Source organism: Nilaparvata lugens, chromosome 9 (genome assembly GCF_014356525.2).
Source record: "Nilaparvata lugens isolate BPH chromosome 9, ASM1435652v1, whole genome shotgun sequence".
Classification (NCBI taxonomy): domain Eukaryota; kingdom Metazoa; phylum Arthropoda; class Insecta; order Hemiptera; family Delphacidae; genus Nilaparvata; species Nilaparvata lugens.
This window is the reverse complement of record NC_052512.1, coordinates 12,685,590-12,700,582: the sequence shown is the minus strand read 5'-3', so window position 1 is coordinate 12,700,582 and position 14,993 is coordinate 12,685,590. Positions and strand designations below refer to the sequence as shown.

Below are 14,993 nucleotides of genomic sequence, written 5' to 3'. Positions count from 1 at the left end.
AGTCGGGGAACGTAATGTCGGCTGCTAGTGAGAGCAAAATCACGGTATATAGAAGAAGACGGTAGGTGTCACGCGCATGTTCGTACTGAATTTCCGGTGTCGCTGACGTCATTTTATATGCAATCACCTGTTTTTAACAAAAAAGTTTCGTAAATTGCCAATAGGTGTTGAAAGCCTCGGTTGGTGGCGGTGACGCAATCTAGCTGGCTGGCCACTGCGCACACATTTCATGACCCCTACCGTTTTCATCTAAATACCGTGAGCAAAATGACATCACTCGTGATGACGTCACGGACGTTCACTTTGTTACGTTCAATCTGTGAGTGGCCAAACACATTCTGACCGCTGGGCGCAAGTTGCAGATTCCCCCCAATCATATGGGGCGGCATTTTCCTCTTCCAGCCGTCCCCTCAACAATATAATGTCCATCTCCTCCCCGTGTCTCCAAACCCTATATTATATTGTGATATATATTGTAATCTACATAAATAAAGTACTCAATCAATCAATCAATCAAACCCCTCTCCTGCAGATCAGCCTCCACTCTGTCTCTCCACCTCATCCTTGGCCTTCCCCGCCACCAAGGTCCAAATAGAAAGTCCACCCACGTGGATAAGACGCGTACAGCATCATTGAAATTCTTGGTAGGTTTCACAGTTCATAAACAATTCTTGGATGGTCCGAAAAAAGGTTAACAGTGTTTAAAAAACCGACTGTAATCGGGGGGCTGTTACTAAAATAAAATTTGGAATATTTAAGGGTGGGCACTCCTATCCAATCTAATAGTTACTGAATAATATACAAAAACTTAAACTCGATATGCATGCTACTTCGCTCAGTACTTATTCATAATGACTTCATGAAAAAATTGATGAAATCAATTCACAATGTTGGTAGGGAAAGATTTATCCCTTACTTTTGCAACAGACAACGGACACTACAATACAATACAATTGAAATGTATTTATAGAGACATGTTCAAGTTTCAAGAGATAACTTAGCTGCAAGAACATCTATCAGATTTAATTCATCATTCAACCTATAGATTCAATGGTCATTTGAACTAAATAAGTGTCATAGAGACCGGGCATTGGACTGATGGTTGATGCTCGAATCACTCGAAAATAGCCTGGATTCAACACATAAAATTAGAAAAGACATTGCAATAATTGTCAAGCAAGATCCTAAAGTCCGATTTATGTAACTTGGCAGTATGATACAAGAGAGAGTAGGTTCTGCTAAGTTCCATCAAAGAAATACTCTTCAATCAGCTTAAGGCAAGCTGTTCCTTGATCAGACTAGTTTTGCACATTTGAACAATATTGATAATTGCTTCTATACAACATTGGGGGGGGGGGTCATATTACATGATTAATATTACCGAATACCATAATATTACTTCTCTAAGCTATTCATTCAAGTCAAAGATTGTGTTTTTACAAAAATAGCCTAAAAACGATATTGACCGCTATACAAAGATGGATTTTTATTTATAAATTTTCACACTCCATTCATGAACATTACAGAGTAGAATCAATTTACACACTCTTCAAATATTGTCATATAACGATAATTAATACAGCTATGGAAACCACAATTGAATAAGCACATATGGATGTTGTGGAACTAGTTTAATACAAAATATGGTTACACAATGGAAGCAAAATAGCTTACAGAACTAGTTCCTTTTTTGAATTGATTCAAACTCGTTTCAAGAAAATGCATTGATTTCAAATCTCGTATGGAACTAGACAAAACTAGTTGACACTTCATGAAAATAGTTCCTTTGCAATGATTCAAACTCATCTAAATTTAAATGCACTGAGTTATGAAATTATACAAATAGTTCTCCACCCACAGTTCCAGTTTGACAGTTCAGACTCAGTTCAAATGACTCAATACATTGACTCCACTCCTCATGAAACTATACAAAATAAGAGCAAAGAGATTAATTCGAAAAACGCAACCAGATTATTGAACAGTCACCTTCTTTGGAAGTATACATGTGTAATAATTGAGAAGGCTTCCCAAAAGCGGGTTCTCAAAGTTAGGTATTTGAGGTGGCTCTACAAAATAGAACACAAAAAATCAACAAATGGTTGATAGTCCATAGTGTTTTTATGGCAGAAGAAGGCTATGCGATGCATAGGGGGATTGAAATTCAACGAATCGACCCTGGCTAACATGTACATTTACAGCAATGTGGTTTTCATGGAAGAAAATGAAAAATACTTTATTAAACAATCTGAATCTCATGAACATGATACCAGGAAAAAGTTCGATTTGGTAAAGCCCACCATAAGACTGCACAAATCCCACAAGATCCATAAATATCAACAGTTCGTACTGTTCAATAAACTGCCCAAAAAATAAACTTCCAAAAGATATGTTCAAGAAAAAAGTGAAGGAGCTACTAATAACTAGGGTGCTCTATACATTAGAGGAATACCTCAGCAGCGAATTTGTTACCACATAATAAATTAATTGTAAAGTAGTCTTGATATGGCCAAGTTTTTTCATGTTATCTTATGCTGCTTCATGTTATCTGACATTGTTTTATATTGTACCGTAGCCTACTTAGATGAGTTACTACATCTATGTGAATGTCTATCACTTTCCTTTGTACCTGACCGACGTGACGAGATCCATGTATATGTTATACGTATATTTTTTGATCAATAAAGTGTATTCTATTCTATGTGGATATAGCATATAGCCTAAATGGAATAAGTGAAGACTTGAACTTCCAGCTAACCAAATATTATGGGGATTACTAGATTTAATGGAACCCTGTAAAAGTGTCACATTGAATATATTCAGCAAATGAATATAAATATATCCATATATAATTTGAATATATTCAAAGTGACTCACATGGGAAGGTCGAGATTCCACACTATCTTGCAAGGCTAGAGTTCGAATTAATCAATTTTAAAATCACAGGGATTATTCAAACATAACTGAGAACTTAAATATTCCATGTATTTGCCGAAGTCTGTGTGTAGGGAAGAGTTGCATCATCACAATATTAAATGCTATAGCCAACTAAATTAGAGGATATTAGATAGAGTACATAAGTGGAAATTATATAACTAAATACAAAATCAGAAGATGTATGCTTTCATAACCAAACCTCAATGGAATAAATCCATAAGAGATCATTCTTCTTCTGGTGCCTGAATGTTAGCATCATCCTGGAAATTATAACTTTGTTGACAGCTAGTCTGAAAAGCTCTGACGTGGACACTGGAATGTTCTCAAATTCTTCAACTATAAGAGATAATATACAATTGAAAATCAACCCGAAAGAATATGAATTGAGAAAATGGAATGATTTGAGTTGTGTTTCTAGGAGTAAGTTCGTTTTTCGGTTCTGGCTCGAAATTTTCTCTAATAAGTGAATATTTTCTTTTCTAAAGATAACAGAATGGTATTTCAATTATAATATTGGTATTTGGAAAATCCTTATTCGAAAAAGTGGTCTGCTTGACTATTTTTGGACTGAACATTTTGTGAAACCTGAGATAGCCTTATTTCGGATTTTGTCAATATTAAGCTATGTGAATTTGGGAGAGAAATAGTACAAGGTATCCTGAGTTTCGTTCTCCCTAATTGTGTTTTTTTTTCAAATGGATGAATGAAGGAATGATGATAAGAGGAAATAGCGTGATGTGTTGGACTGATAATTGAGAGAAAGAAGAAAGAGCAGAAGGAGAGAGGTTGAAGATTGAAGAAAGCTGTCAAGCCAAGAACGCACAAACAAGGTTACTGAAATCTTGGCAGTTTTGAGAGCAGTGTAGTGACATTGCCTTGCATGAATGAGAAAGTCTCAATTCAACACAATCTGGCAAAGTTGGTATTCGATTGGGATAGGGGTTGAGCCTCAACTCATTCCACTGGGTTAGGTAATCAATAGTTATTTGTATAAGCTATCTAGAGTGAAAAGTATTTTTTTTCTCCCTGAGGGAAAAGTTTGACCCGCGGCGAAGCCGAGGGCAACAATTTTCCTGAGGGAGAAAAAACATTTTCTACTCCTGATGTACACAACATTTTTATAAAAACTGCAAATAAAATAATTTGTTAAAAATTACGTGACCAGTAAAATGTGTTACAACATAACTCGAAAATTAAACAGCTGTCTTGTGATCACACAGTTCACCGCCGACAGCGCTATCTGTCGGAAAAAGTTGTAACAACAATGGCCGCCGACTCGACTACAACACTATGATGAATATCCTGTTTCAAATTTGATTAGTTGATGAGGAATATTCGTTGGTTGGTATTTTGAATAACATGGAATATAAAAAAATATTTATACATTTTTATAGTATACTGATATGAAGTTTGTGATAATTTTAGCATGAAATATATATTTCATATATTGATCAAATGTCTGGTTGAGGTATTGAATTTAGTTGGTTTAATGACTACTCTATATGCTTCCTCATCTGAGCTTAGACCTTCTAATCTATTTCAAATGCAAGATTTTGAAATAGAGATGCTTCTCATGCTATTCAAATGGAGTTACTTTTATGCTCTAGGGAGTTTTTCTGTTTTTTCTACCGAGAGAAAAAAGTGACACTTCAGTATTATGTTTCAGGGAGTAAAGTAGGCTCTTTAGACAGTAGGTAGAGGAAAAAGTTATTTTCAAGGAACAAAACAAGTCAACCTACCACGGTACTGAAGTAGGCTACACAATCTAAACTCAATATGCAACCACCAATAATAACAAAATCGCGCAACATAAATCTCCCAGTGTGTACAGTACGCGTCCGTAGCTCTGCCTCCGTGACTTTGAAACGACATTATAGGCAAATTCGCGGGGAAATTTTCCTCTTGTTTCAAGAACATAATATTACATACGCTCCAGAGTACCTGAATCCCTAAATAGAGGAAGCTCCCTAGAGACATTCCTTGAAGGAAGCTCTCTACACACAGAGATACCTCATGTTGAGATCTGATACGATGCTGTACAGATGCAACAGATCAGTTGGCAGTCTACTGTTGGCTAGCAAGTAGCAAGCAACTGTTGAGCTTTAAATGTGTATCTTTTCGGATACAACACGTTGCTATTGCGACGGTACAGAAGAGCATAATGCTTCTTATGGAAAGATACATATTCAAAAATGTTGCATGTTTTTGTTTGGGTAGCATTATAGTCTAGTGGCCCTCCACTAATAGACAAAGCTACAGCATCCGAACTGTACTAGGCTTTATAAGGCAACTTAAGTAAGACAATTTAAAAAACAAATTTTCTCTTGAAACTGATTTGATCCACTTGATTTTCAAATTCTCATAGAACTAGTTAGAGGATACAATAATTGTAAATACAAGTTTCTTGAAACTGGTTTGAGCCACTTCATTTCCAGATTTTCATACAACTAGAGTGAGGTCCACGTTATAATGACAGTATTTGATAAACTTTGATGTTGCTATCCTTGTCTATCATTTGACAAAGCAGGTAGTACTATCTTTTTCCAGCTCCGCAACGATGCCAAATCTGTTTTTGATAATGTATGAATATATAATTAATTAAGGCAGAGGACAGGCAACGCTGTTCTTCTATCTTTATTCACTGACATTATAACGTGGACCTCACTATAGTTAAATGATACCATTCGAAAAAAACTAGTTAATCATTGAGTTGTTTTCAGCCGTATACCAGTGAATGAGTTTCATCTCACGAGACCGGTGGGATGGGATTCTCTTGTCTGATGTCCGATTTCAGTTTGACAAATTCTTTGGCCACCTCGTCATTGGTGCGTTGTGACAGAATGCGCAGAATCGTCCAACCGGTCTCGTCCATTTGGATGCGCTTGCCTAGGGACAGCCATGTGGCACACGAACCCTGCAAACAGCCACATTGAAATTGTTGAGCAACAAATAACAAACAACAACAACAACAACAACAACACAACAACAAACAACAACAAACAACAATAAACAACAACAAACAAAAACAAAAACAATAACAAACAACAGCAATAATAACAACAACAACTAACAAAGTGGAGAGATTTGCAGAAGACTTTAAGCGTGATAACATTCACATATTGCTATTCAAAGTAGAAGTAATGTTTTGAGTATTCATACTTAAAATTATACAGATGGCTTTTATACGGAGCCATAGCGGTCAGCCATTATACATAAAAAATCTGGTATGGCGCACTCACACAACTTTTCTTGCCGTTATGAGAATTGATCACCTGACGCTAGTGTTGTCGCGCATCTCAAGTCTACTTATAAACAAAGATCTGAGTCAGCTGGTGACAGGACAATAACGCTGGAGACATACGAGGTCTGCTATCTCTTCATAGTGAATCATTCAATAGAATCAACAAGTTACCAACAGTTTGCAATTGGATAATCAAATTTTCTGGAATTTCGAGCTTATTTTCAATTTTAGGTGAAAATGTTACTGGACATTACTTGTAGAGATTTTCATGCTCAATCTTTTCCACTCGAATTTTTTTGTTTAAATTGTATCTGAAGCCTGATAATTGGGAATTTGAAATCAAATTTTGCATAGATGGGGCGGAGCTCCTTAAATTTTTACAGATATGGGACTTGTGACAGTTGATAGAGCTTATCAATTTCTATTTTAGGTATTAATTTGATTGAAATCGTTGGAGATGTTTTCGAGAAAATCGCGAAAAACCTTGTTTTCGACAACATTTTCGCCATTTTGGCCGCCATCTTGAATTGCATTTGATTCAAATTGTTCGTGTCGGATACTTTTAGTGTAAGGACCTTAAGTTCCAAATTTCAAGTCATTCCGTTAATTGGGAGATGAGATATCGTGTACACAGACGCACATACACTCATACACACACACACATACAGACCAATACCCAAAAACCACTTTTTTGGACTCAGGGGACCTTGAAACGTATAGAAATTTAGAAATTTGGGTACCTTAATTTTTTTGGAAAGCAATACTTTCCTTACCTATAGTAATAGGGCAAGGAAAGTAATAAATTAGAAATTGCACATGTTCAAATGCTAATTAATGAATAATAATATTGAACGAAAATCCTAATTAAATGCTGTCAATCACCCCGAAGACTTCTTCTACTGCAAATATTGACAACTGGGTTAGCAGATAGGGTGAGGTCCACGTTAACAATGGATGTGAGGTCTTTAGCAATGTAAAAATATAAGTAATTAACAGAATATTTTATCTTGGTTATGAAAATTCTTTATGAAATTATTGAAAAATTATGTTTTTTTTTGCTTGATAAAATATAATTGTCCATTTTAAACGAGAATGAACTGTTAATATTACATCATTAAACTGATATCAGTTACCCTGCATAGGAGGCATTGACAAGAAAAAGTATCGGCAACGTTGTTCTCATATCTTTATCCACTGCCATCATAATGTGGACCTCACTATAGATGGAAATGCAATGAGAGCTACTATCCAGAAATTATTATCCAGCCGGAAATCGAACCCGATACCTTCCAATTGCCAGTCACTAATGCTTACACTTAACCAAACTGACAATCTTTGGATAGCAGCGCTCATTCTATGGTTTCTACGAAACCATAGAGGCCAGCCAGTCCACAGACGGAAATAAATTAGAAATTACATTTGTCCAAATGCTAATGAATTTATGAATAATAATTATTACTAGTAGTTCTGTGAACAGTAGACCTCGCGTAGTAATAAACCACAGTCTCCTCTAATACACAGTCCATCAAAGTAAATTCTGTCCTGTCCTGTCGTGTCGGCGAGATATCAGAGTATAAACGACTAATGACTGTTTGGGTTGTGTCGATAATGGTAATAATTTGATGTTAACAGCTATGCTACTATCATCAAAAGTTACATTGAGACATTGCATGCGTTATTGCATGCAATTTATAATCCACTCGACAGCTGATTTATGATAAATAATTTTATAGTCTGATTTTTACTCTAATATTGGCTTATGGAGGAGGCTCCTTTTCCTTTTATATTATCCTTGAAATGCAAAATTTCCAAAAACCTTGTATATACGTCGACGCGCATTTTAAAAAGGAACATACCTGAAAATTTCATGAAAGTCAATAACCGCGTTTCGCCGTAAATGCGGAACAAATAATATATGAACATAAAAACATATAAACAAAATGTGGTGTGGCGCACTCACACAACTTTCCTTGCAGTTATGAAAATTGATCACCTGGCGCTAGTGTTCCCGCGCATCTCAAGTCTACTATTCAAAGATTTGAGTCAGCTGGTGACAGGACGATAACGCTGGAGACACACGAGGTCTTCTATCTCTTCATAGTGAATGATTCAATAGAATCAACAGTTGCCAACAGTTTGTAATTGAATAATCACACTTTCTGGAATCTCGAGATTATTTTCAAATTTATGTGAAAATGTTACTGAACATTACTTGTAGAGATTTTCATGCTGAATCTTTCTCACTTAAAATTTTCTGTTCAAATTGTATCTGAAGCCTGATAATTGGGAAACTAAAATCAAACTTTGCAAAGATGGGGTGGAGCTCTTGGAATTTTTACAGATATGGGACTTGCGGTAGTTGATAGAGCTTATCAATGACTATTTTAGGTATAAATTTGATCAAAATCGTTGGAGCCGTTTTTCGAGAAAATCGCGAAAAACCTTGTTTTCGACAATATTTTCGCCATTTTAGCCGCCATCTTGAATTGCATTTGGTCGAAATTGTTCGTGTCGGATCCTTATAGGTGAAGGATCTTAAGTTCCAAATTTCAAGTCATTCCGTTAATTGGGAGATGATATATTGTGTACACAGACGCACATACACTCATACACACACACACACACACACACACACACACACACACACACACACACACACACACACACACACACACACACACACACACACACACACACACACACACACATACCGACCAATACCCAAAAACCACTTTTTCGGACTCAGGGGACCTTGAAACGTATAGAAATTTAGAAATTGGGGTACCTTAATTTTTTTTGGAAAGCAATACTTTCCTTACCTATGGTAACCTATGGCAAGGAAAGTAATAGTGAGAAATGCAAAACCGTGGACTTGAATCTTAGACCTCACTTCGCTCGGTCTCTCTCTCTCTTCCAGCTCAATCGTTTGATTGGTTGGCAGCCTTATATCTAAATCTGTCCATTGGTACTCTCTTCCATTGTTCATAGCTCATAGCACCCAGATCCTTCGTCATTTGTCTTAAGTACTGTAGCCGGGGTCTCCCACGACCCCTTTGTCCATCAACTGTACCTTCCAGAATACTTGACGTAAATGCGTCGTGTCTTATTATATGTCCAATCCAAGAATGTCGTCTGGCCTTGAGAAAATTCAGAAGAGATCTTTTTTCTGCCGCCCTCTGGAATACCTCCTCATTCGTAACTCTGTCTGTCCATTTTATTTTGAGCATACGCCTCCAACACCACACTTCAAAAGCATTCAGAGTCTTTTCCTCAGCCTTACCAATAGTCCACGTTTCAGACCCATAAAGAGCTATACTCCAAATGCAACTCTTTATTAGTCTCTCTCTTATTCCCAAGGTTAGACTATATGAGGAAAGAAGCTGCCTTTTACTAATAAACATACCCTTAGGTTCTCTGATTCGGCGTTTTATATCCAGTCTATCTTTCCCATCTTCTGATATAATGCTTCCAAGATATTTGAACATTTTTACTTGCTTCAGGGCGTGATTATCTAATTTAATGGACACATTCTCTGTGACTTTCGAGCAGACCATTACTTCTGTCTTTATCTTATTTATCTCCATATCATATTTATTTCGTAGAATCTCATGCAAGGTGGTTAGAGCTCTTTCTAAACTTATTTTATTATCCGCTATTATAGCTATATCGTCTGCAAAACGAAGCATCTGAATCCGAACTCCATTTACCTTGATGCCACTACAGCACTCCTTGCATTCATTAATAGCTTGCTCTATATAAATGTTGAATAACAATGGTGACAAACTACAGCCCTGTCGCACTCCTCTCCTTATAGCAGCCTCTCTCTGCTGCTCACCTATCCTTAATAATGCTGTTTGATCCTTGTACAACTCTCGAATGATCCTTCTATCTCTATAATCTATTTTGATGCCCTTTAATACTTTCATAAGTACATTCCAATTCACCCTATCAAATGCCTTAAGCAGATCTACAAAAGCAATGTATACCTGCTTGTTCACCTGAAAGCTTTTCTCCACAATATTTCTGATACACAATATTGCTTCTCTTGTGCCCTTGTTCTTTCTGAAGCCGAATTGATCATCCGCGAGATTTGCATCAATTTTCCCCTCAATTCTCCTCAATATGATATTCGTAAGTAACTTCGAGGCATGTGCTAGAATACTTAATGTTCTATATTCTTCGCATCTTATTGCCTTGTTCTTCTTTGGTAAGAGCACCATCAGACTCTCTTTAAAATCATCTGGGATTTCTCCAGTGGTATAGATTGAATTTATGAGGACAAATAACAAGTACCTAATATCTTCATCCAGTGCTTGTAATAGTTCTGCCGGTATATTATCTGAGCCATATGCTTTCCTTGATTCCTTGATTTCAGCTCATGTAAGGCTTTCTCAATTTCTGGATAAGTGATTGGTGGTCCCAGCTCATCATGAGCTCGGTCAATTAAACTAAAAATCATAATTTAGGGCCGGTTCCGAGCTCAGGATCCAGCTGAGTTCTAAAAAGCTGGAGTCAGAAAATTGGCTTTCCGAAACGGGGCGTGGTCGCAGTTATTATGATAATCTCTATTTTCCCATTTTTATAATAATTGGGAACTTTTTTCCTTGCGAAATGAAACATTTCTAAGCAATTAAAAATATTTGAAACTTTACACAATTTTCTTTTGAGTTCAATTTATTTTTTTGTTCAATTTTCTAGTTTTTAGAAATTTAATTTAAACGTGGACTACGACAACGCCCCGTTTCAGAAAGTCTATTTTCTGACTCCAACTGTTTAAAGTCTAGAACTTAGCTAAGTCCCCAGCTCCCCTAGCTCGGAATCTGGTAATAATTAACTCGGAATGCTGTAATAATTATTCATCATTTAGCATTAGGGTAACCGTACACTGGAACCGTATCCAACCGATCCTTTCGGCCGTTAGGTCGAACGAATCTGCCGGCCGTTAATTCAGCCGAATATGTTCGTCCATTGGAAACGTTCACGTCATTCTAGTTGCCAATTATTGAACTACTATCATAGCCACCAAAACCTTTCATGAACAATGATTATATTGAGATTTTGAAAATTGAATAAACAAATATCCAATAAATAGTTATTTATTACAATAATTTTACCTTCAACAAATATCCACTAAATTCATTATTAATCAATCTTTGTTCACATATTCCTTTGAACATCACGACGATGATATCTTTTGTCTTGCATATCCCATAATGGAACATGCTCTAGAACCAAACTGTGAAACAATTTTAGGTCAGGAACAATTTGTTGTCCCAGCTCGACTAGTTAGTTCGGACGGATAGAGCCGGAAAATCTCATTCAATTCGGATCGAAAAATTGATCGGCCGGAAACGGCCGTATGAACCTGTTACAATGGACGAGCATCTATTCTTTTCTTTGTTGGGGGATCGTTCGATCGCGTTCGGTAGTTTTCGGCCGATGCTAGTTCGGACAAAACGGTTCTAGTGGACGACCCACCTTATTTGAACAATTTCTATATTGGATTCATTGCGTTGGAAATTGAATTGAACCGACCTGATCGACGATGTTCCTGAGCTGCAAAACGGCGACACCGACAAGTCGGTCATCCCTGGCGAAGCAGTAGTCCTTGATGCAGATGTGCAGCTCGAAGCACTCTAACTGTTCCTCGTTGCCAATTATGAAGTGGAACGACTCGTTGAACTTGGGCGACCAGTTGTTCGACCGTGTTTTGGTCGACTGTTTGCGCTTTTTGTCGGCAAGTTGGGGTCCGATCAGGTTGACCTCGACGAACGGCCGGAACATACCCGTCGTGATCCATTTCAGGTCGTTAGCTGCCACCACTGTAATTCACAGAACAGTGAAATTAATAAGGGAGAGGCGATTATTATGGAAGAAAAGGAGGAGGAGTTCCTTCTATGGGCTTGATGCACTCAACAATAAAATTTCCATTTTCCGACCTACAATTTCATTTTATGATGCATGATTTCGAACCGCCTTGACGAGTTGAAAAGAATTAAGTGCAGTACGATGAGCATTATGTCACAAGCTATGAATGTTTGCAATTTTGATCCTTGAGGTGTCCTTATGCCTTCCTCTTATCTTGGAAATACTGAAATGAAGTGCATCTAATGGGTGATTCTCATAGAACATAATCTCATCAGCTTATATCATTGTGCGAAATATCAATGTGACGACAATTTAGTTGGTGATGATGGTTGAAGCTAAAAATTAAGTGTTTTTCACAATACAAGGAGCATTGTTGTCAGGTGTACCTTGAAATGTATATGAGATAAAGCGCTCTACCTGATCTCAGACTGTAGAGCACAAAAATACGCCTAAGGGATTTTGAATTATACATCTAAATGATAACAATCGGAAAAAATTGTTGTCAAAAACTTAAGTTCACCAAAATTGATTTTTGGTGACTCATTTTTGGAAAATTATAACTCAGTATTCATTAGAGATAGAGAGCTCCCAATGATCTCATTTTTTCAGAATATTTTGATCTAAAAAAAAGACTAGAGGAAATTTTTCTGTCCGATCAACGGTTTTGGCGGAAATAGCTGAAAACTGGGAAATGAACAGAAAATACGACGTTTTTGGGCTACTCTGTATCTAGCACAAGGAAGTTTTGCATGGAGAAATTGGTTCTGGACTTTTCTCATGTATGCAAATAATATAAAATTAACTAGCCAGACCTGGCTAGTACCCCATAACCGACTCTTCCATGAACAGCCGTTAGACCTTCTGGCACACTGACGTGGAGAGGGGTCCAGTCGTTAAACAACCGAGTTACGGAGAAGATCAAAAATAATATTGCAAAAAGTTGAGTTATTTTTCCGGCATCATGAGTGTCCTGTGTTCTGGGATTATCAATGGGAGTAATAGATGCGTGGGTGAGTATCAAAATTCTAGCTCTTTATAAAAAAATTCAACTGACCGAGTTACTAATATTAGTAACCATTTTGTTGTAGTAAGATTCATGAAGTTGGTAGAATCTTATTGGCAGGTAGTTTCTGTAGGAATAATATTTTGATAAAGTTTACTGCATATTTCGTCTTCACATAATTTCAAGTAGTATAATAAATGAGAAATTCATTAGGTAATACAATTTTTGTTGTTAATCAAGTCTCATGACTCGTCCTTTAGAATTCAGAGATCTCTCTACCTCCATCTGGGGCGGTTACAATATGATCATATTATGATGAGTGATTTCGAGACAGAATTTGATACAGAAATTTGGTGACGTTATTTGAGAACATTGCATGGCTCGAACACATCTGAAAGAATAGGTTTTTGCTGGCTTTGTCTAATTAACCTTCCGGTAGTCTGGTACTCACTACTCAATCACACGAGCAGTCGCGTGTTGTAATTTTTACAACATTCAATTTTCCAAGTGTTATGTACTATGTTTACTGTCAAAACATATTAATTAATTGTATAATTACTATTTTCATCTTATTAGATTACTTCACGCCTAAAAACATTTGGATGATTACCATTTCGTAGCCCAATAAGAAACACCAAGCAAAGCCATCAATTCTGTGTTATTGGTTCGTTTATAGTCCCCGTGTACAGTCTTTCCCTATCATACTTATACACTGTCGCGACTAAATGGCACCTGAAGACTGAACCATTGCTCGGTTGATACTGCAACTCAGTGGAGTGATGGGGAGAGAGTTTTGGAATACTTAGGTGATTCATTCACTGACACCACCACTTGTACTTTTTACAACAGCGCGACTGCCGTAAGGTTAAAAACTTGTTATCTATCAATTCAAGAATTCATGTGTTCATTGGAATCTCAGTGTGTATAATGAAAGTGTGTTATTAAAAAATCCATTATCCATGAATCATACATTATATTCGTCTATATTGTTTTCAATTTGATTGAATGATTTGGAATTTGAAAGAAGTAGTTACAGATAGCAGCTAAATTACCTTCAAATAATACAAGAGTTGAAAGTGATGTTCATATTTTTATACGCAGACAAACAAGACAAACACGCTATTATTAATACACGAGTGAATACTTAAGTAGTTAATTCTAATGAAAAAAAAAAAAAATTATACATGCATAAATGTACTAATGGGCCAAAAAAGAGAAACATCCGAAGATAGTCAATAAATTTTTTGGCCTATGTAGCCGGGAGACATTGCTGTGTTCGGCCTGCAAAACCTGAGCTTCGAATTGATAATTCAAAATCCACTCGTTACCCAATTCACAATAAAACACTTTAAGGTTGGAATCTATTCGTGATCCTGATTCTGAAATTTCTAAATCAAAAATTCACATTCAAAAAATTGAGATATGAAATCATGGAAATCAGTTCAGTAGTTCAGACGTGATGAGGCGTTACTCATGTTTTTCCTATCCCGCCCATGTATAAGGCGATTCTTTCCTTTATAATATTTTGAATTACTGAACAGCAATCAATGTTTTATTTTAACCTTTTGCGCTCTTATATCCAGTATAGCTGGATACTGCATTTCTCACTATAGCTCTGAACATAAAAGACGGGTGCCTGCGCGTCAGCTCTCACACCCTCTTTTCCTGCTACAGCTCTCTTCAGAATTTTCATAGTTTGCCGTACAGCTCTATCACTTGCACAGTAGAAACTCTCAAAATCTATCAAACTGCAGTATTTAGTATCCAAATATTTAATCAATCTTTAATCTACAAAGCTCAATTTTACTTCATCATATTGTTCATTTGCTCTATTTCATGTTTTTTGATAAGCCAATACAAAAAAAATCCCCATTCTTATTAAATACCTCTTATATAAGCTCATATAAAATTTTCATTTCCTGGATAAAAAACGTGTTTATAATTCTA

At 36.5% G+C, this 14,993-nt stretch overlaps 1 protein-coding gene across 1 annotated transcript; it reads right to left on the bottom strand.

Annotated features, from left to right (window-relative positions):
- Nucleotides 1–267: 267 nt before the first annotated feature.
- LOC120353039 (protein unc-13 homolog B-like) lies at nt 268–12,028 on the bottom strand. Its single transcript, XM_039435490.1, has 2 exons — nt 11,711–12,028; nt 268–5,848 (listed from the first exon to the last, which is right to left on the bottom strand). Exons 1-2 carry the CDS (start codon nt 11,957–11,959, stop codon nt 5,681–5,683), a joined length of 417 nt encoding a protein of 138 aa, XP_039291424.1. The 5' UTR covers nt 11,960–12,028; the 3' UTR covers nt 268–5,680.
- Between the last annotated feature and the right edge of the window lie 2,965 nt (nt 12,029–14,993).